Here is a 23,488-nt window from a genome sequence, read left to right on the forward strand (position 1 = left end):
TAGATATACCCCAGTATATGGTAAATAATAGCCATTTGCGTAAGGTAACAAGCAAGACCATACATCGAACCAACGGTAGTACGATTGCTTCGATGATAGCGGACCCGTCGCCAGCATTAATTCGCGAGCAGGCGTTGCAGCATTATGATGTAATGCACAGTAACGTGTGGCCTCATATCGTTTATTACAGAACATAAGACTTTACGTCAAAAATAACAGAGTGCAAGCGAAAATCGTCTTTCAATACGAAAGAAGACGGTTCTCGGCGCGACAGCGCGCGCCCGCGTGTGAGCGGCAGACGAAGGCCTCCGGGAATCCTGACACACGGGGCAAGACGCGGTCGCACAGACCGGCGCTCTGGGGCTCCCCACACAGCGAGTGGCAGAAGCGCCAGAAGAAGACACGATCGCGCAGCAACCAGGTGTCGTCCTCGTTGTCTTCTCCGTCCCCTCCTCGCCGCGTTGTGAGGGAAGGGGATGAAGTCTCCTTTTGGCGCCGCTGCTGGCGGGTCGCCCTGGAAGCTATCAGCGCCGTACGCAGGGCCCACTCGACGGCGACATCAGCAATGTCAGCGGATGATGTCACTGCAGATGTAAGGAGGCCACCATGGGTACATGCGAACATTGGTTGTTTCGTGGCTTCTAGAGAAGGGACGAGATAACAAGTGCGAGGAAGTCAATGCGCGCTCTGGCAAATTCCCCTTCCCTCCGGATAGATGGGTTCGCAGGGTCATCGACCATAAGCCTTCATCACGGTCCTGCAGCTCGCTCAATACCACAGCTTAGTAAGGTCTATATGAGAGGGATTTCCTCTCATTGATTTCAGTATTACAATGCGATAAGAGAATATCTGTAGTTCATCGCCCTTACCACTGACTTACTAGCGGTACAGCTAATGGCACTACTTCAGCATGACCATTCCAAGGCAGCTTATAATGAAAGCTTGGCATCAGTGAAAGAATCATCCGACGGTTTTTATGCGAAGCATACTACTCTAGCTACCACTTCAGCCCTTCACCGTGGTTATGCGCCTCCAAATCACGTGATACATGACGTCACACCACGTGACACGATGACGTCACGACAGTAGAGAAACGGGGGCCCACCTCGCGCCGTCGCTGTGGTTGTGCGCCTCCAAATCACGTGATACATGACGTCACACCACGTGACACGATGACGTCACGACAGTGGAGAAACGGGGGCCCATCTCGCGCCGTCGCTGTGGTTGTGCGCCTCCAAATCACGTGATACATGACGTCACACCACGTGACACGATGACGTCAACACAGTGGAGAAACGGGGGCCCACCTCGCGCCGTCGCTGTGGTTGTGCGCCTCCAAATCACGTGATACATGACGTCACACCACGTGACACGATGACGTCAACACAGTGGAGAAACGGGGGCCCATCTCGCGCCGTCGCTGTGGTTGTGCGCCTCCAAATCACGTGATACATGACGTCACACCACGTGACACGATGACGTCAACACAGTGGAGAAACGGGGGCCCACCTCGCGCCGTCGGTGTGGTTGTGCGCCTCCAAATTACGCGACACGATGATGCTTCGCATTCTCCAGGCTTAACCAAGTTAAGCCTCAGCCATTTTTTTTTCACATGCTGCTGTATGGATAGTGCTACTGCTGTTACAGTGACCTAATCACGCATTTGTGCGCTGCTATCATCAGGCAGGAGTACCAGGAGCGTTCAGCCATAACTGCAATTGTTCTCTTTGCAGCAAGTATCAATGCCTGCTTCAAGAGCTTCTCTACAGTGGAGGTCTAATACTTCTGTAAGCCTATTACTCTCGTGCACCTCGCCCATTTCATGCACAGTCGTTAGAGAATGTCCTAAAGCTGCTAAAAAATGCGACTACTTGCTTTTCCCCCGTTATACGAATTGCGAGCGTTCCTGGACATTAGTAACTAACCATTAGTACGTCCTTCCTTGTTTCCTGTGTCCCGTCCTTTGCGCTGCTCCACCACGATTAGTAACTAACGTGATCTGTTGGCCGCAAGGAGCGCACTATGCGTAGCTAAACGGGAATACTTTAAACTGGTAATTTTGAGAAACACTACAGAACCCCAAAAGACTATGCGGGGACATGATGATTACCATGGCCGACGCGCTCCCCCAGCTCAAAAATCTGACTTATAAAATGCTTCTTGCACTGACAACATGTACTTCCGACTGCTATAAAAATCCGCGGGGTGTGCCGATCATTCACCCTTCCCATGGTGATTATGAATGTTCAGCGGTACTCTGTACGCGTTTACAGTTTTGAAAACTAGAAGCGTTTCTCCAGATTTTCTGGGCTTTCTGTAAGAGATAACCTTGTCCGACCAGTCTTATGTACCTGGTTTCCCACGTTTAAACCTATTTTCACAAAGCACATATCACAACAAGGAGAAGCAGAGATACCCTGCCGGGCTGCTGCGTCTCGTGTCACCAACTGTAACTAATGGGATGCAAAATTCTTTCTAGAACTACACTAATGCACGCGATGTTCTCTTTGAATTGACTATGAGAGCTGAGTGCACTTTAGGTGCTCTCCTGCAGCAAATCGGGATGCAGCCACTTACCGTTGCTGGACGGACACTTCAGGGTGCGGTTGCCAAGAGCCTCGCTCAGCGCCGCGTTTTCCCGCAATTCGGCTTCCAACCAGAGGCGCATGAGTCGGACCCCCACCGTGGCGTAGTCCAGCTCCGGCAACGAGGGGTCGGCGACGAATGACGGTTCGGACAACAGAATTGCCGACAAAGTGATTGCACGGCTGGCGTTTCCGATTAATGGGGACATCTGCATTGGCATACAGCGATGCGAGTGAAATGTTTAAGGGAATCCCCCAAAGTGGAATGGATTTGTAATAGGGGAGTAATTACACATGGAAATCCACCCAAGCGCAGCCGTACGGCTACAAAGAACAGCTATACAGCTTCCACAGACTTTGTAGTTAAAGAAAAATTTGTCGTAATGCGTGATTCGAACCCGGAACCGCTACTTCTCCGTAGCAGTTGCTCTGGCAGCAGACCTAAGCTGGACAGCTAGCACACGGTAAGGCGAGAGCGAACTGATCAATAACACAAAGTGAGATTCTATGGGGCATTCCCCGAAACGATTGACCAACACTGTTCCCAGTTCGAGTTACCACATGCTAGTCGTCCTGTTCAGTTCATTTGGCAGAGCGACTGCTCCGGTGAAATTGCTTCGACCATATTCTTTTTCTCAAAACGAAGCTGCTCGACTAACTCCCACCCGCATCGGCGATCGCCTGTCCTGTTTACCAGACCGAAAAAGAATCTAGAATTGTCATATATTGTTCCCCTCGCTACACCAGACTTCGTCTTACGCCATGCCTCCGCATCACCTCAACATCAGTGGCTCACACAATAATAGAGAGTTTTGGCGTAGCGTGACTACCGTTACGCGCTTCCCCGGGTCGCTACTGCGCGCGCACAGATCTCCCCGAGGGCGCCAGATTGCCCCAAGTGCCGCCTTAGGACCAATAAGCGCATGCTCACTGGAAGCGGATCGTTGATCGCGCTACGCTGTTTCGGCATCTCCAAGTGCACGGTTAGCTGCGATGCGTGTCACAGACCGTGAGAAGCAACGACGCTCGCAGCTGACGGTCGACGTTGCCCTCCACGTCCCGCGGCTTCCCAGCGGCGCTAGCCCGCACCATGTTCACGAGGAAAGACGCTCCTTCGTCTATTAGCTGGTTGTTGCCGGAGCCTGTAGTCCCCAGCTCACCGCGATCCGTTATTCTTGTTTCTCCTGGGAAGAAAAAAGTGAGGCGTCCGCATGGTTTCTCTCAGGTCTCATTGTAAAAGTGAACACTCCTCATTTTTACAATCCCCACTCAAGTTTCATGTCTCATCCCGTATTGCTGTCATTTCAGAAGCAATCGTCTAGCACTTGCCGGTGTGCCATGCAGTGTTTTCTGAGGGTGCGATGCTCTGGAACGCCACCGCATCGAAAGAAAAACTGCTTGCGTGATCGCAATCATGTGCAAGGTGCAGCATCTGGATGTAGAATGAAGCTTCTCTGATTGACGCTTTATGGGGCTTCAAAGTCCCAAAGCCACTCAGGTTATGAGGGACGCCATAGAAAATGGCTCCTAAACTAGCTATATCTGAGGCCCGCTTACCCCACCAATAATTTGCGCGCGTAATAACGATGGGTTTCTAGAAATGAAGGAGATGAAACTTCACTCCCCGAACTTACATTATTGAATGCCTTCTTAAAAAATCAAATGAAAAAAAGTCTACCTTAAACGGGTACAGACACTGAAATTTCCGTAATGTTTTTGCCTGTGAATAATGCGTGAGATATTAGTAAGGATCACCATGGGAAATTGAACTACGCTCACTTCCTAACTTTTAACTCAACTTAATTCAATTTCAACTTTAATTCAATTTCGGTTTCAGGCAGCCGAAACACTGTTGCGACGTCACAAGTAAGCATCAGATTAAGTGAGGCATAGAAAAACTGTCACTAAATACCGCTTTGTGCATTTGCTGTGATTCTGGTTTCTAAAACTGATTAGCTAAGAGTTTAAATGAATTATAACGAGAAAGAAACCGCTGTATTTCTGATTTTGTAAGAATCACGTGATCTCAGGTTCACCTTCAACTTCACAACCATTGTCTGGCAGTTGGAACCAAAACAGCCTCCAGGGGAAAAACAAAGTTACAAATTATTTATTCAGCTCTGATGAATTTCACGTGGTGGTCTATGTTAATTTTCTAGTAAGCATCATTGCGGAGCAAGAACACACCCAGAAAATACTAGTATCTACACTCCTCTAAATACGAAACATCACCATAAAAAGGCCAGCCTTAATGATGTCCATCAGAGCTCCCTCATCCAACGCAAAGCAATGCGCCTCACTCATTGGATTTCCCATTCCAAGGGTCCTATTACAGCTGCCTAAAACTACCCCTCTCCACCTGTCTTTTCTTAATTATTTCTTTACTGTTAGTTACTCATGCACCTTATCCTGTCAGCGTTTATATTTTCTCTGCAATATGTCCGCAGTAGTCAAGCTCACGTCCTTGTTGATTTAGGCCTAAGTACCGTTGCTATGGAGAGGAGAATGCAATCAGGACGTTAATAAGGGAGACAGTAGCCCACAGCAATGTAACATCCCGCCAGTATAGAAAGTGGAAGTAAAGAAAGCCTTAGGAGCAATGCAAAAGGGGAAAGCAGCTGGTGAGAATGAGGTAAGAGGAGGTCTGCTGAAGGAGTGCTACGAAAACTAGCCAACGCATATACGCGATGCTTTATGACCGCGAGCGTACCAGTAGCTAGGAACTACGTGCACATAATCTTAATCCATAAAAAATGGGACGTCAAGGATTTGAAATATTTGATCGAGCAGCTAACTCTCCGTTGCTAGTAACAGTATTTACTAAGGTAATCGCTAATATATACACCACAACCTCGGACTTCAATCAAACAAATGATCAGTCAGGCTTTCCTAAAGGCTACTTACTCGACAACGGACCACGATCACACTATCAATCAGGTGATACAGGAATCCACAGAGTATAACTAGCACCTATATATATAGACTTCGTAGATATTGGGAAAGGATTTGAGTCAGCAGGCATTGCGGAATCAGGGTGTAGAAGTGACTGGTGTGAAAATATTGAAAAAAAAAATCTATAGCGGCTCCACAGCCACCATAGTCATAAAAACAGCAATAAAATTTCGATAAATAAAGGTGTTAGGCAGGGAGACACGATCTCGCTAATACTAATCACAGCCTGTTTGCAGGAGGTATTCCAAGGCGTGGTTTGGGAACAGGTGCAGATAATAGTTGATGGAGAATCCTGAGTAATTTGAGATTCACTGACCACATGGTCCTGCGAATTCGCTCAGGAGATGAACTGCAAAGCATAATCACCGAGTTAGACTGCCAGAGCAGAACGGTAGGTCTTAAAATTAAAATGCATAAAACGAAAGTAATGTTCAACAGTCTCGCAACGGAAGACCAGTTGACAATTGTTAGTGAGGTGCTGAAAGTAATGAGGGAGTCACCGCAGATCCGGATCACGACAGGTAAATGACTAGAACAACAAGAATGGGGTGGAGTGCATGTGGCAGGCTATCTCAGATAATGAATGGCGGTTTAGCAATATCCCTCAAGCGAAAAATATACAGCAGCTGTATCATACGGGTAGTCCCCCTTTGGGACTGCAACTTGGGAGCTAACGAAAATGGTTCAATTTATTTTGAGGGCAACGCAGCCAGCTATGGAAAGGAAAATGATAAAGTAAGGTACACTAAAGAGGATTCTGATCTCGTCTTTTTAAAGCGTAAACTCTACCTATACTATCCGATAATTCTTAGAAACCTCGGATTGTTGCCTTGTGCAGTCAATTTCCCTATTACATCGGATGAAACCTGCCCGATTCCACCCCCCTTCTTTTGGGGGGGGGGGGGGGGGGAGGGGGGCTGACCTCCTAGAGTAGGAGTAGTCAACTTATGCTTGAGTGCCTTTTAGCCAGCAGCGTAGCGGCTCCCCTTTCGCTTGTGTTTTTTTTTTAGGTTTTCGTGAATAAACATTATCAGTCGCGAATAATACAGCCGCAAATTAGGCCAACGGAAATACACGTGGACTCATCCTTCCGCAGATCACGCATGATTACGCCGATGGCAGAGCAGCCGTCCCCACGCGTCTGGCTGAAAGGCACTCCACGAAGATGTTTGACTCCCACTTTCGGAGGCGAGTTAAGGCCGGAGCCGGGATGTTTAATCCGATGTAATGGGAAAATCGGCCGCAGAGGACAATAAATCGAAGTTTCTAAGAATGCTTGGAGCGTGTAGATCGAGTTCCCGCGGTACAAAGACGAGCGCACAATCCTCTTTAGTGCATCTTTAATGGACAGGAAACGGGCAGTGTGGGTGAGAGAACAAACGCGGGTCAGTGACATCCTAGTTGGAATCAAAAGGAAGAAGTGGGCATCTAATGCGAAGGCAAGATAACCGCTGGTCCTCAAGGGTAACGGAGTGGATTCCAAGAGAAGGCAAGCGTAGCAGGAGGCGGCAGAAAGTTAGGTGGGCGGATGAGATTAAGAAATCTGCGGGAACACGGTGGCCGCAACTGGCGAAGGACAGGGTTGAATGGAGAGACATGGTGAGGCCTTTGCCCTGCAGTGGGCGTAGTCAGGCTGATGATGATATTGACTCTTTTTCAACTCTACGCTAGCGCAATATTCATTTCGCACACGGACTCTTCGTAAGCTGCATGGCAGATTTTCACCTCCACGGATATTCATGCAATAAGCTTCACGGGCTGCTTGGCAGATCCTTCGTAGCTCGCGAGCGCGCCGTAACTGGGCCGCTACCTGCCACGGCGGAGACGGTTTACCATAGGCAGAATTTACAAAACTTCGAAAACGTAGCCGCGAGCACGACTGCAAGCGACTACCACATGAATATCTCGAGTTTCTCGTCCAGCGGGGTGAAAGCATCAGTGGGGAGGTCTTGACGTGTGACCTCGCAACGCGGGGTCTCTCTGGTGTCACGCGGGTGTTGGACCATCAACTGGACGCCATTTTCGGTTTTTCATGCTTGGCCTGCATCACTTTCTCAACGATACTACAAAATTTTCTTCTAGTAATACGTTCAACCTCCTCAATCATTTGTTACGCTGCAGCGAGGCACAATAAAATGAGTCGCTATACCTGTCATCCTAGGAGTATCTTTGATGGCCACCTGGCAATTATTTCCTACTTCTCAGGCACCGTAGCCCAGAATTGCTTATGTAATCCCCAAAATATGCACGCGTTGGTCAAGTTCGCGCTTTTCGTTTTTAGCCTAAGTGTCATTTTTCAGCTCTCCGGTGACACACTATTCGTTCCGTACACAAGCATCCGTAAACTGCCGCACTGGTTTTCACCTCCAAGAATATCTATTTTTCTTTCCATAGCACGCTAAGGTGTTCTTAACTTAAGCTGAACCCTCTTTGTTGGCCTCCGCGTTTCTGCCCCATAGGTGAGTGCCGGTAACATACAGCTGTCGTACTCTTTTCTGTTGAGGGATATGGGAAAACTGTAATTCATCACTATAGCCAAACGGGCGAGTTGGTGGTACATATTGAATGCCAACAGCGCAAACGACGCAGACAAAGTAGAAGAAAACACAGGACAAGCGCTGTCCTGTGCGATCACAGATTCATGATCTGAGAGAACCTGCCATATGCGCTTCATCCCATTCTTATTCTCCTAGTTATTTCTCTCTCATGATCCCGATCAGCGGTGACTACCTGCCCTAAATAAACATATTATCTTACTACTTCCAGCACCTCGCCACCAATTGCGAACTGCTATTCTCTTGCTAGACTGTTGAATATTACTTTGGTTTTCTGCATGCTAATTTTTAGCCCCACCGTTCTGCTCTGCCTGTCTAACTCATTGATCATGCTTTGCAGTACATGTCCTGAGTGACTTAGTAAGGCAATGTCATCATCGAATCGCAGATTACTTAGGTATTCTCCATTAACTCTTATCCCCAACTGTCCCCATTTCAGGCTCCGGAATACCTCCTGTAAGCAGGCAGTGAATAGCATAGGCGAAATCGTGTCTCCTTGCCTGACACCTTTCCTTATTGGAATTTTATTGCTGACTTTATGGACACCTATGGTAGCTGTGCAATCGTTATAAATATCTTCCAATATTTTCACATAACACTCTTCTGCAACGTAATTCCACATTGCCTGCATGACTGCTGAGGTTTCTAGTGAGTCGAATGCTTTCTCGTAATCAATGAACGCTATATATAGGGGCTGATTATATTCTGCGCATTTCTCTATCACCTGATTGATAGTGTGAATATGGTCTATTCTCGAGTATCCTTTACGAAAGCCTGCCTGATCATTCGGTTGATTGAAGTCTAAGGTTGTCTTGACCCATCAGCGATTACTTTAGTAAATACCTTGTAGGAGACGGATAGTAAGCTGACCGTTCTGTAATTCTTCGAGTCCTTGACGTCTCCTTTCTTATGAATTAAGATAATGTTAGCGTTTTTCCAAGCTCTAGGTACGCTCGAGGCCACAAGGCATTTTGTATACAGGGTGGCTAGTTTTTCGAGCACAATCTCTCCTTCATCCTGTCCTCCTCCAACTGATCCTCACCGGCTGCTTTCCCCCTCTGCATTGCTCCTAAGGCTTTCTTTACTTCCTCCTTCGTTACTGGTGGGATGTCCCATTGGTGTGCTTTACTGTGAGTTGGTGAGTTTACTGTGGTGAGTTTACTCTATGTAAACTTCCTGACGTCGGCTACCTTGCGCTTATTTATTAGCCCTACTATACCTCGTCTCACATGATGTTTGCAGCACTACGGAAGGTAGAGCTCTCTCGTCCAATCAGGACTGCATAAACGCAGAAAATAGTCCCTCGAATATTTGAGGAGTGTGTGACTATTAATCAAAACAATAAGCATTGCAACTAAAAACATGGTTTGGACAGGTATATTTAAATGGTAGGGAGTGTTTCAATCACTGGTGATATTACCAGACAAAGCCCGTACGGACACAGCTCTGCGGAGGCCTGCTGCGAGGTAGTGATGCGTCGCCACTTTCCAACATGGCGCCGGTCGAGTCTGTTGGTGTCTCCTGTGTGCTCTACACCGACAGTGCGCTGTTTCCCCAAGCAGGCGAAGCAGGTGGCTTCGCGACAACAGAGGAACTGATCAGAACAGGTTGCGACAAAAAAAAAAAAAAGTGGGGCTAGTCCCTTTGGAACGGGCGTCCGCCTGTCCAAAAACAAACCAAAAAAAGAATAAAAAGACATCAAGCGCCACCTGCTAGAGGTAGAAAGAAGCCACCTGGACATCAGGTGGATCGAGCCACAGGCGCGTAGGAACACATTAATGTAGTGCGCGCCATCCTGATTGGACGATAGAGCTCTACCTTTCGTAGTGCTGCAAACATCTTGTGAGACGGAGTATAGTTCTATTCTGTCTGTGGAGTTAGACATCCTCATGCTTTGGCGTTTCTTAATCAGACCTTTAGCCTCCTGAGATATCTTCCCGGTATCCTGTCGAACTATCCTACCGCCTACTTCTACGGCGCACTCCGTAATGATAGCTGTGAGATGATTGTTTCAACATTACGGTTCCCTTTTCAAATCTAAGCTAATACGAAATCTTACCATTATGTGGTCGCTACAACGGACCTTTCTGAAGACCTCCACATCCTCTACCGTGCCAGAGTGAGCGCATAGTATAAAGTCGATTTCATACATGCAGGCAGGCAGGTTTACATGCAGGCAGGTCTACTGCACTGTCACGATCCTCTGAACGTTGCAATGCAGCGTGGAAAGTTACCATTCCCATTTTTACGCAACGATGCTTGGCGTCTATTGTATCCCTCATAGTGGAAACATCCAAGTGATACCGCGCTAAGGTATTTTTTTTTGGCACCAAAACTCTGAAAACAATGTCTGAATGGGCCGGCAAGACGCTTACTCAGCGGAGAATATCATGGTTCCGCGCGCGCCTAACTTTGTTGCACTAGTTCGCGGCCCCACCACAGCGTTTCGTCAAATTCATGAAAATCGCCGACACGTGATCAGGTTTCACACCTCACTTTAACTGCACGCTTCGCGTCTGCTGCAACGACTTATTAGAGCACAGTACCTGGAGTCCCAAGTTCTGCCACGATTTAGCAGGTTTGAGGTAGCAAATCTGCTGTAGTAATTCTTAAAGGACTGCTGCCCTTAGGGACGGTGGTAGGAATTATAACTGCTCGTTATAACAATGCGGCACAGGTGGAGCATTTGCTGAGATGTTCAATGACATGCTAACCCTCACCACCGCCACACCCGTCATTAATTACACTTTTAGGGTGTGACGCCGGACGAATACGTCACGAAGTAGGGATGCCTGGACATCAAAACAGTGCCGATTTGATCTTTTAACTCAAATGCGTTAAAGGTCCCGTTACGTGAGTCTACAGAAGAGCTTGAATATTACGCTAATTCAGCTGTGCTTGCCGCACTCGGAGGATGATGGGAACTCCCGGCATGCACCGGTGCTCGGGTCGCACGCTTGGGACCAGAAGACCCTAGCAGAGGGAACATTCATGGGAGATGCATAGTGAAGACTATACAGGGTGTTTCACCTAAGACTTTGCACAATTTTTGAAAGTAGGATTTTTGAATTCTAACAGAGCTTTTTTCAGCATAGCATTGTCGGCGGTGTTGTTCATCGGAGTGCTGCTGCAGTGTGCTGAGTGGCGGGCCGGTTCACCAATATTGGATGGATGAATTTCTGACTGTTGCTGTTGGGCTCTTTAGTTGCTGGGAGGCGTGTGGCCAGCCGTAATATCCATAATAGTTTTTTGAAGTTTCGAAAGCGCGGTTGCCCTCGATGCTGTAGCCCAACAAATTGCGGCTATTTCGACTAGCTACGTGAACTGGAGGGGTTGCTTTGCCTGCAAGCTTCTCGAAAGAGCCTGCATTTTGGCGAGACGTAGCCGAAACTTGCTGGGCCGTGGCGCCGATGGTGGCCGCGTTTTCGAAGCTCTAGAAATTCGCTGGTTTTCTACATGCAATGCACCAACTGGCCCAACAAGCTACGCTTCTTCAATTGTATGACTTAGCCTTAAAAAAGTAGAAAACTGAGCTAGTTGGTTCATACTTCTGGGTGGGTACAGCAGGAACAACAAAGCACGGACGCAGAAAGAAACACACAGAACGAGGACGAAGCTGACTGTCAACTACTTTTAGCTGACAGTCAGCTTCGTCCTGGTTTTGTGTGTTTCTTTCTGCGCCCGCGTTTTGTTGTTCCTCCTATACCCACTCAGATGACTTAGCCGTTGTTGCCTTTCAGGGTTCTTAGTGCATGAGTGTGCTCAATGCAGTGATTATCACTCATTTTTTGGTTGCCTTTGGTTGCACAGCGCCAAATAAACGCCAGTTGTTAGTTCAGCGCTGTGTTGTTTCCGTTTCTACTCTTTCCTCTGCTGTCTTCTTCGGCCGTGTGCCATGGCGCTGCTTCACGTTGATCAAGCAAAACCAACTCGCCTCACATTTCTTGCTTTCAAGCTTATATGCCGAGTGAGGACTAAAACGCTATATAAGAAATCGGCGACATACCTATAATGCTAACGCTAAAGTCTGCGACCCCGATGCCCTTTGCGCCAACTTCAGCAACGAAGGAGCTCTTGAGGACATCCACGATGCTCCTCAGACGTGCGACCGCCTCTGCCTTGACAAGGGTGCGGTAGACCCAGGACAGAAACACGGGGTGAAAGAGGACTCCTGTCACCGAGAGACACTTGCAGGCGTTCCCCGGCGACAGATCACCGCTCGTGAGGACATAGCGGTAACGCATGATCTGCGCCACGAACACCAGAAGAGCGTACAGGCGGGAGTGTTCCACGCTCGCCGCGGCGAGCGCGCTCAGGGCTCCGAAAATCTGCGGCTCGGCTCTGATCTGGACGTCGTTGTCTGCGTGGAAGCCGCCGCTGCTTAGGACGTCGGCCCACGTGGCGCCAGAGAAGGGCGACCGCAGACTCCCGAGTCGCCGCGTCACGAACAACTCGAGGCTCTTAGGCTGTCGGAAAGAACGAATATAATCGCCCTGTGCCATTACACAAACGCAGATCACATTAGAAGGAACTTCGTAACTAAGAAGCGTACTCTTTGGGGACACTATCAACAAGTTGTCACGCATCCTCATATCTTTAGAAACACCATTTTACACTGGCAGCTGTATATGGTGGACTCGGCGACATTCAGCGACACGATGTTGCCGTTGTCGTCGGAGCAGTAGTCCGAACACGCTGGGTCCGCAAACTACATTCCATGACTTTAGCAGAACGGAAAGAAGGGGAGTGGGTAAACGTTAGCATTTTTGAAAAGCGCGAAAGATGATGCAAGGGACACAATCGCTGACAATCAAATGATTTTTTCTTTAAAAAAATGCGTGCTCTTAAATGCTCGGTAGGTGGTCGCGCGCCTCTTGGGTCAGCAGCCGGGCATCATAACCACTGAGCCACCGTGGCGGCGCACCATGAGTTTTTGATATGTGAGCAATATTGATAAGAAACATGAAATCGTGCGTCTCATAGGTCGCTAAGCGCTTCAAGCTGCCTCACGTTATTTTAAAAATAATGGCGAATAGGATAACACACTTGTAGCCATCAAAAGTTGAATTTCCACTTTACTACTCATTACAGATGCAGGCATTAAATCAGGAAGGAACGTTTTTTTTTTTAAATATCATTTTTTTCTTCACAGTTCGTTATTACAACGACTCGCTCTATGGAAAGTTTTGCTTGGAAACCGAAGCCTCCGTATTAACAAGGCACTACTTTATCTGGAACGAAGAAAAACAACTCGAATGTTAAAAGTGCTCATTGTGGGAGCGAAGGTGAAGGAAGTCGAACGAAGTGAGGATGAGGGTGAGAGAGGACCAGCGATTATTACAAAATGAGAGCGAGGGTGAAGGCTGGCCAATGTCTTAATGGGCAGGGTGAGGGAGGAAAAGCAGAACTTAGGGCATCTGCCCATCTCTGGTTTGAACATTTGGATACGGCAAGCATGGAAGAATTTACTCTTCATGCGTGGTCATAATATTGTTGGTGTCAATAATGGACCGCGGTCTCTTGTGAAATTCGTTAACTTTTGCTTTAACTGGACAGTCCGAGGCAGCCACGTTGTTTGCTTACTTGTTGAAGCCAGGACGTGACGGTGCCGTCAATGGCCAGCAACACCGCAACGATGCCTTCGCCACCGATGACGCGGAGGTCCTTCAGCGTCTCCTCTGCGTAGTGCGCGAGATGGCCACGGGGAATCGATAGCTCGAGGCTGCTTCCAGCGTCCAAAACGAGCTGAGACCCGTTTACTGTCACGCTGACCACCGACGCAAGGCCAGTGCGCAGGCTGGTGGAGGCGACGAACTGGAACAGACTCCGGCCGGTCCTGAGCGCTTCCAACGAGTCGAAGCTGATGTTCAGGGCTTCGAGAACGTCCACGGCGCCTGCCTTGTGCTCCCGCTTGGCAAAACCCACGCAGCTCCTGAAAAACAAGCCCCGATCCTAACAATGTGACAAGAATTCACGGAGCCCATACGGATCAGATACTCAGTCGTGCTCGCTCAGACTTCTATGGACGCGCGCGTATTTATGCTCGCTCAGGTTCGTGTAAGCCTCGGCTAACAGGGCTTCCAATCATCGACTCCCATAATCACAGATGATACGAGAACAAGGTCTGCTCAAATTCATGACATGAACAACTGCAAATGAAGCGCGGACACTGGGATCCTGATTAGCACTCTGATATATTTCTCTCATATAATTCTCTGATATAGTACTTCGTTTATTATAGTGGCCAAGTACCACACCTGCCAAAACTTCGATAATGACCCCCAGGAGACGCAGATATCCTATAAATAAAAATGAAAGAAAAATAAGATTTAATGAAGAACGTTTTAATAATCTGCGATTCGCTGATGACATTGTTTTGTCAAGTAATTGAGATGGGTTGCAAAGCTCGATCAACCACATATATTCATATGCAGAAAACTAAAGCAATGTTCGACAGCCTCAGAAGGAAACAGCACCTTTCGATAGTAAGCCGGCACTGGAAGTGCTTACATGTACTTGGGGCAAGAAGTGACCACACACCCGAACCACAACAGTGAAATCACCAGAAAAATGACAATGGGGTGGTGTGTATATGCAAGGTACTCTCATATGATGAATTGTAGTTTACCAATATACGTCAACAGAAAAGTATATTCTCACGTAGTGGTGGCGGCAATCAGGTATGCACGAATACCACCCTAAGGCCTTCCAAACTAAACTCTTGGGCAGACGTGCGGCCACAAAGAACTGAATGACTCGGCGGCGGCACAGCAACACGCGTGCTCGGCGGCCGTCGAAAAGAATGCTCAAAATGGACAAAGCACTTTCCAGATACGGTGAGAAAAGCAACCCCAACAGTGTGCAATAACGTAGAATCAGTCCCGCCTGGGTGCGATCAATCGAGATGAATGTGGTCGCGTCTTGCATCACAAACATAGCGACAAAGCCGCGTGTCGGCAGCTTGTAAGAACAAACAACCAGTAAAAAGCTTTGCGTCATTACTCCCCTCTTCAAGTAGCATCGATCCAATACGCTGCAACGAATACAAATGGGGGCAAAAATGAGCAATGAGGGTTCAAAAATAATAATTGAAAATGCAAGCGCACTGTTCATTAGCACGCATAATAGGGTTTTAGGCGCACGTGTGAAACTTCTGCAACTCCGTCGAGGGCTACTTCATAGTCGACGAACGATTTTGTACGAGCCGAAGTAACGGCGCAAAATCTTTCCGCTCTGTCCGCGGCAGCGAATGGAGGTTCACACTCATACACGGTCACCCGGCTTGTAATCAGCACGTCTTTGGCGCAGATTGAAGCGCCGGGCGCCGGTTCACTGTTGGTCTTTAATGCGCAGGCAGGTCAGGCATCGTGCTTTTTCCGCGCGTTGTATGCAGGCGGTGACGCCGAGGTTATCTTCTTTGGTAACGTTCGGCAGCATGGCGTGGAGCGCAGTCGTGCCTTTCCTGCCAATCTGCTGAAGCGCCTTGATCGGGGTTCAATAGGTCTCAGAAATCCTGCTGGACGGGTGGGAGGGATCTTGTGTCGCTGACAATATCAGCAGGTTCTCACTTAACGTGCAATGTCGGCGGATAATCGGGGCCAGTGGCGTTTATCTTGAGTGCGATGAAGGGCGCAAATAAAGCCGAGGTGTCAATCTGTCCGCTGGTCCTATTCCAAGAGAAGACAAGTGTAGATGGGGGCAGCAGGAAGTTAGGTGGGCGGATGGTGGTGGTGGTGGTGTGACACTTTTATTAACAGCCTTTATGTTAGGCGTTCAGTAGGTCCTGGGCCAAGGTGACGAGGGCGCGTTGCAGGTTCAGATCCCGGGAGGCAAGCCAGATGGGCCACGGTGGGGGTGGCGGGAAAGGATAGGCGGGGGACTGGAAGGCTACGTGGCACTGTGTTGTAAGACAGTGTTCTATATCTGCATATGTGTGTGGACAGTTTGGGCACTGACGTGTGGAAGTGTGCCGGTACAGATAAAGTTTGGCTGGTGTACGTAGGAGATTAAACTGTATTCGGCGAAGAATGCGAGCTTCACGGATCGATAAGAATGTGTGTGGTGGTGGTAAATCAGCTAAGTCTAATTTTTGCTGCGTGTAGTATTCGTCGACAGTGTGTCTGTAAGCCCTGACCGCCTGCTCCGTCGGTGGGCTCGTCCATGGGATCCCCGGCGCCCGGTGTACAGTTTCGCAGGCAAGCTGGTGAGCCAGCTCATTGCCGGGGATGCCCATGTGACCAGGGATCCACCGAAGGGTCACCGGTCGTGGGCTTAATGCTAAGAGGGCGGCATCTAAGGCCGATCGGGTAGGGAAATGGAGGGCTCTTTCATGGAAGGCACGCCGAGCTGCCTGCGAGTCTGTATAGACAACGTATTGGGGGGCGGGGGTAGGGTGGCAAAGTATGTGATGGCATCGGCGATCCCGGGTATTTCTAGGGCGAGCGTGGAGGGTGGGGAGGTGTATGGGCCGGTTGTATGAGTGCTGGTTGTAGAGAGGCAAGGGTGGAGGAAGAAAGCTGCTGTGGAGCCCGCGGTTTCCGTGTGACAGGCGGATGAGATTAAGTAGTTCACAGGGATATGGTGGTCGCAACTGACAAAGGAGGCGGTTAATGGGGAGAGGCATTTGCCCTGCAGTGGGCGTAGTCAGGCTGATGATGATGATGATGATGATTATGATGGAGGAAAGAATCCCGAAGAGCGCCTAACATTGTGTGTGTTGCTGCCCTTTCCACCTCGCTCGCCGGCACGGTGCCAAAGGAAACATGTACGCGCGCATCGTTTAAGAACCGAGAAGTTTGGAGTAAATGCTACTCATTGCCAACGGAGAGGGCTCACCCTTGAGCGTGCTGAGTGATGCCCTGTCCACTCCGCTAGCATCGGCAGATCAGAAAAAAGAGCTAGAACTTTCTGAATACGGCCTCCACGCCTGACCAACGGGCACGCGCGCCCGGTGCGAGAATGAGAGTGCTAATGTATAGGTGACACCTTGTGCATCTGCGCGTCTGCCTTGGCGTGAAGAATGAACAGAGCCAGCGTGCGCCTCTATAAAAAGACGTCGAGCGTTGTCTGTCAGTGCGTGCTGCCGTTTAGAGGAGCGCACCCGCACGATTCCAGGGACAACACCACTCGCCCAGCCACGGACCAGAGAGTGCGTGCGCCAGCCTGCGGGGCGGCTCCGTCATTATGCTCCGGTCGTCGGACTGTTGCAGTGCCCGGTGAACACATTGTGTTTTTTTTTCTTGTCTGCCTCCTGTGTTAGTGCACTTTAGGTACAAAGCTTGTATTCTAGTCTCTCTCGAGTGTTAATTTGCATGAGTTCATTGTATTGTAAAACACTTCGTATGAGCTGGTTCGAGTCATTAGGAACTGCTCTGTATCCTCGCTTTGCTTTATTAATCTTGTTTTGCTTGAGAACCTCCGAGTCCAACCTCTTCTCTGGTTTGCGACCGGCGAAAGCTGGGCACCAAACAACCACCCCCTTGTCACTTAATAGCTGGTTTCTGGCTGAACTTGCCACGCTGAGTCGAGGGAACCTGCTTTGCGAACAAAACCGATACCCCCATACGCGCTAAAGGTGTCTGGGAGTGCTCGTAAACAAGTGCGCGAAAGTGACATGTGTTTGGCCGAGAAGTCGGGCGTGTTCGTCGGTTGAAATTGGATGTTTGGCAATGGGCGTTGGTCGGACCTTTGACGACGACTAGACGCACTCGCTCTAGCTTCAAAGCAGACGGTGGATCTGGTCTTGTCTATTCCGGACAGGTCTGGGTCCCAGGTGAATCTTCTGGGATTCTATCAGACTGCATGAAGGCGTCGCGAACGTCGTCGGATTGAAGGCCGAATCACACTGCGGAAACAGTCTGCCAACCCGTCCGACAAAACAGTGTTTTCGTCGGGTTGGCGATCCTGTCACACCGCGTCAACACGAACAGTGGGTAAACGTGTCGCTGTCTCCCGCCAGCCTGTGTTGGCCACATGTGCGCCACTTGTTCAAAAACACCCTGTCACACCAGAAAAACCACTTCAATCGCGTTGCCCGGGGATTCTCTGCCTTCGCTCGCGCGCTCTCCTCCGTGCGTGTGCACAACCGCGGAAACTGGAGACACCTTGCGCTGTCGTAGCTACTGGCGGTTTTTCAGAATATCGGACGAACTATGACCGTGCGCGGCGGCTGAGGTGCAGCCTTGCTCGATTCTGACTCGGACGACCAGCCGCCACCGCAGAGAAACCGCGCTGGATGATCGACAGGCTGAGAAAGGCGCCTGAGCGAGGCGTTTTCGAAAACTTGATGCGAAAGAATTAAACACGGGCTACACGCGTCTACTTTCTGTGCCCTGTGTCTACTTCTACACATTTTGTGTTTTGCGCTGCTGTTCCACAATGCATTATCAACCCGGCCGGTCACTACAAATCACGCCACAATCTCGGCAGATTCATCGAGTTTGTTCCACGCTGTCAGAGTACTAAAAAAAGGGTATAATTATACGCATCATTCTTGCAATGAAATTGGATCCCTGTAAAGTTATTCACCGCTGAAGTTCTTTAGTAGCACTTCAGCTTGGCCATTGCGGAAGTGGGCGGTGTCCCTTGCGGTGACGATTCCTCGGTCAAGAAGCAACTCCGTATTCCCATCGATGATGGTTTCAATGTGCTTAACTTCCCTGGCACCCACGGGGACCATGGCGCTTGAGTGTGGTGGGGGGCTCGCTTGTTCATCCAGGACACTCAAGCCAATTTAATGCTACAGAGTTGTCATCGAAGTGATGGCTTCGTCCGTCGAAAGAGTGATGAGCTTGGAACGCGGGTCGATGGTTGCCTGATGCTTCGTAAGGAAACGAATGCCCAGTATCACGTCGCGAGAACATTGCTGTTCCCCACTAAGATCGCAGGATAGGTATATCACTCGCGCTGTGCACCTGTGGCCCTCTGCACGTGCGAATCTGTGCGCCGTCCCAAGTGGTCCTCAGTTGCGCGCCGAATGTTCCATTCACCACCGAATAATCGGTTCCTGTGTCGTCTAGAGCGGCAGCTCTCCAGCCGTCGATAGCCACTTCTAAGCCGTAGGGCATGTCGTCGGGGATTGTCTGCTTGGCGGCGTCCTTCTGAAGTCCGCTTTTGTGTGCGGCGTCGGCGTAGCGGGCGCATTGTCTTCGTTTGGCGGGGTCGCTGGAGGATCTTCGTCGTTTCTCTGGTAGCAACCTCACCCCCTCCATAATGTCAGCAATAAAATTCCAATAAACAAATGTGTCAGGCATCTCGCCAATGCTATTCACCGCCTGTTTACAGGAGGTGTTCCGAGGCCTGAATTGCGAACAGTTGGGGATAAGAGTTATGGAGAATACCGAAACAATCTGCGACTCACTGATGGCATTGCTTTGCTAAGTCATTCAGGACATGAGCTGCGAAGCGTGATCAATGAGTTAGACAGGCAGAGCGGAACGGCGGGTCTAGAAATTACCATCCAGAAACGAAACCAATGTTCAACAGTCTAGCATGGGAACAGCAGTTCGCAATTGGTAGCCAGGTGCCGGAAGCAGTATAGGAATATGTGTACTTAGGGCAGGTAGTGACCGCAGATCCGGACAATGAGAGGGAAATGACTAGTAGAATACGAATGGGTTGGAGCTCATATGGCAGGTTCTCTGCGATCATGAATGGCAGTTCACCGTTATCCCTCAAGAGAAAACTACGCAACAGCTGTATTGTACCAGTCCTCACCCATGGGTCAGAAACGTGGAGGCTAACGAAAAGGGTTCAGCTTAAGTTAAGGACAACGCAGCGAGATATGGAAAGAGAAATGATAGGTGTAACGTTGCGAGATCCGAAGCAAGCGGAGTGGGTGAGGAAAAAACGCCGGTTAATGACATACTTGTCAAAATCAAAAGGAAGAAATGGGCTGGGCAGGGCATGTAATGTGAAGGCAAGATAACCGCGGGTCCGTAACGGTAACGGAGTGAATTCCAAGAGAAGGCAAGCGTTGCAGAGGGTGGCAGAAAGTTAGGTGGGCGGATGAGATTAAGAAGTTTGCGAGGATGGTGCAGCCGCAGCTGGCAAGACAGGGTTAATTGGAGAGACATGGGAGAGGCCTTTGCCCTAAAGTAGGCGTAGTCAGGCTGTTGATGATGATGACAGCGCTTCTGGCGAAGAGTGGCAGGACGCCTTTGGGTGCGTGCCGTGGCGGCGTAAGTCATGGCCTGGGGTTGTGTTGTCATTGGATTCTGCGTGCCAAGTGCCTGTTCCAGTTTTTCCCGTACCAAATGTATGGAAACCGTTGCTTGCGGCTGTGGGGAGGATGGCAGCAGTCGTAGCTCCTCGCGGATGATCTCACGGATTATGTCCCGTCATTGGTGGTCCGCATGGCTCATAGAAAAGACTGGTGGTGTCCGGTCGTACGGCCTAGCCCGGATGTCGAGGCTCTTCTCGATTGTGCCGCCGCGGTGGCTCAGCGGTTATGGTGCTCGGCTGCTGTCCCGAAAGACGCGGGTTCGATCCCGGCAGCGGCGGCTGGAATTTCTTTGGAGGAGAAATTCTAGAGGCCCGTGTACTGTGCGATGTCAGTGCACGTTAAAGAACCCCAGGTGGTCGAAATTTCCGGAGCCCTCCACTACGGCGTCTCTCATAGCCTTAGTCGCTTTGGGACGTTAAACCCCATAAACCAACCAAACCAACCATCTTCTCGATTGTAGACGCTTCGGCTGTAAACTGGCAATGGACATGGGTGCGTTTCGGACCAATGTGGCGAAAGATTCTCTGATACCACGCTTCGAGAACCGCACCTTCTCCCGCTGTCATGTGAAGGTCAGCGCGTCGAAACAGATGGCACATCTCTTCGACGTACGCAGGGGCGGTTTCATTTGGCAGTTGAATGAGCGCCTCGAGCAGTAATTTGGCTTTTTCTTTGTGCACAATGCTTGTAAGTGTTTTCACAAGTTTTTCCTTTAATTCCTTCCACCTCCGCAGGGAATCCTCGTGATTTTCGTACCAGGTTTTAGGTGGACCATTCAGGAAGAAAAACACTTTCCGCAGTTTTGCATGGTCTCCCCATCGTTTCAAGGTGGGCTCACGCTCAAAGTAGTACAACCACTCCTCGGCGTCTTTCTGGGGGTTGACCACTGAATACACGTGGATCATGTGGCTGTTGAAGAACGAGATGTGATGATTCTGCGTCGTCGTCCATCTTCAGCAGCGTTGCTCGTCCACGTAATCCACCACCTCCACCAGATGGCACGTAGTGGTGATGGGAGTCAGGCGAACACGAAGACAGCAGAAAAAGCTTGTGGACTGAACTTTTTATTTTGGCTCACTCGCGCCCGTAAAGAACTTAATGACTCGGCGGCGGCGTAGCATTAGCAGTGCTCGGAGGTCTATAGAATTTCCACCGCTCTCGGCAATGCACAATTCAAAGCCGACAACAAACTTTCGAGATACGGCGACCAAAGTAGCCACAGCAGTTTGTAACAACGTGGAATCGGCCACGTTTGGGTGTGGTCAATCGAGATAAATCCGTTTGGGGCTTTATCGCTAAATTTATGACGCAATATGCGTCTGTGACGCCTCGGGCATCAGAAACATAGCGATAAAGCCGCGTGTCGGCAGCTTCGAAGAGTGAAAAACAACCCATAAAGGTTTGGTTTATGGGGTTTAACGTCACAAAGCGACTAAGGCTATGAGAGACGCCGTAGTGGAGGGCTCCGGAAATTTCGACCACCTGGGGTTCTTTAACGTGCACTGACATAGCACAGTACACGAGCCTCTAGAATTTCTCCTCCGAAGAAATTCTAGCCGCCGCGGCTAGGGCGAGCCCTCATGAGGGCATCCCCACCTTCACCACGTGAGGATTTCAATCAGTGAGGTGCAGGTTGTAGAGTATCGGCGGATAAAAATTCGCAAAAAAGCTATGATTAGGAGAGGGCGATGCAGGGCAAGAGGCATGGTCTGAGGCGAGGGCCCAAACCGCACTCCGGGCCAACGGTTCCTGTCTGTGCAGCCAGTTATGGATTCCCGCTGGTTCGCAGGGCGAATCTTCCCAGAGGAGAAGTCAGGAGGTACACGAAGCGAACACATAAGGCGGGGAGCCACACGCCTTCTGTGTCCCCTCGCCCATGTTGTAGATAAAACAAACAAAGGAAGTGCGCAAGAAGGCTGACAGCCAGGCATTGAAGGGAAAGGAAAAACGCAAGAAACGGCGAAGCGGGAACGAAAGCCATAGAGCATTCGGCACCACAAGCGTATCCAGGGAGGGGGGGTGTTTCGGTGTCAGAATACCCCCTGAAATTTTCGGAGCGCTACTCCCCCCCCCCCCCCCCCCCCCCGTTCCCCCTCCCCGCCCTCTTTTCTGCGTTTTTTCGCTCATGGTATTTTACTCACCGCACAGATATATTAAGATGTAAAAACGAGAAAAAGAAGCATGTCAGTGTATTCTCGCAAAGACTGGAGTACGTTGTCACGGCTCTATTATAGGAAGCAGAAGTTACTGCAGAAAAGAGTCACTCTTCTTCGCCATCGCACGACGCATAGCACTCATTTTATTTGTATGCACAGTTCACCAATTAAACATATCTTTTCACGCCAACCTACTTTTTCATCCTTTGCATTGTACTCAAATGATCATGAACGGTGGCTGAAATGAAAAAAAAAAGTTTTTTTTTAAAACGCCTCTATGGCCAGGCCATTCGTTCGCAGTTGCTGACTTTGTTGTAGAGCAGAAGTTGTGTTGCTGTAGAGCATGTAAAAATACCGTAAATAGCCAACGTTTTTCGTACCAGTCTTTTTTTTGTGAGAAAATAAATGTACTTTACGAATCAAGTCCTCGGAGCCCTCTATGCACTCGTATTTTTATTTAGATGTTACAGTGAACGAAACAGCTATCCCTCCGGCTTTATTAAATCAGAATGACTAAGATATTGTTTGGGCGCAGGCTCTCTTTCTTTTTATTTTATTACTGGCGCCGTATAACACCCCTCCCAAAAATATTTCTGGCTACGCCACTGGTCGGCACACTTGATGAACGAATGATTACGATAAATGACCCTCTTACTGACCATCTGCCCAGCAGCGAGCCGCGGGAGTTTTACAGGTTCATCTCTTCGAAGCGGCCGCCGCCTTGCGATTTCGAGTGGGCTTCCATGCCTATTACACCGTGTTGAAGTGTAGCAGTATGGGTGGCCAGATGCCTCTGCAGGGGATTCAGAAGGGGAGGAGGGGGGGGAGGGGGTTGATCTGCTTGGGGCAGCAGCATCCCACCGCTGCCACCAGTTGATATGCTCGGGGATCGGGACCAGGGTATTCACCGCATGAGGACGAAGCAGCAGACTACGAAGGGAAGCCTTCGGGAGGAATAGCAAGCTTGATGGTTTATTTTACATATTTACAAAATAGCAAGGAGACCAAAAGTCAGAA

At 49.5% G+C, this 23,488-nt stretch overlaps 1 protein-coding gene across 1 annotated transcript in view; it reads right to left on the reverse strand.

Annotated features, from left to right (window-relative positions):
- Window positions 1-240: 240 nt before the first annotated feature.
- LOC149334624 (uncharacterized) overlaps window positions 241-23,488 on the reverse strand; it is a 50,372-nt gene continuing 27,124 nt past the window's right edge. The window contains exons 4-8 of the mRNA XM_089557967.1: window positions 13,676-14,024; window positions 12,099-12,558; window positions 3,594-3,769; window positions 2,578-2,794; window positions 241-584 (exon numbers count right to left, since the gene is read on the reverse strand). Of these exons, the coding sequence (XP_089414093.1) occupies window positions 241-584; window positions 2,578-2,794; window positions 3,594-3,769; window positions 12,099-12,558; window positions 13,676-14,024 (1,546 nt within the window). The remainder of the gene's footprint in view (window positions 585-2,577; window positions 2,795-3,593; window positions 3,770-12,098; window positions 12,559-13,675; window positions 14,025-23,488) is intronic.

The sequence above is a fragment of the Amblyomma mixtum genome, chromosome 8, assembly GCF_055824585.1.
Source record: "Amblyomma mixtum isolate Tamu chromosome 8, ASM5582458v1, whole genome shotgun sequence".
NCBI lineage: Eukaryota > Metazoa > Arthropoda > Arachnida > Ixodida > Ixodidae > Amblyomma > Amblyomma mixtum.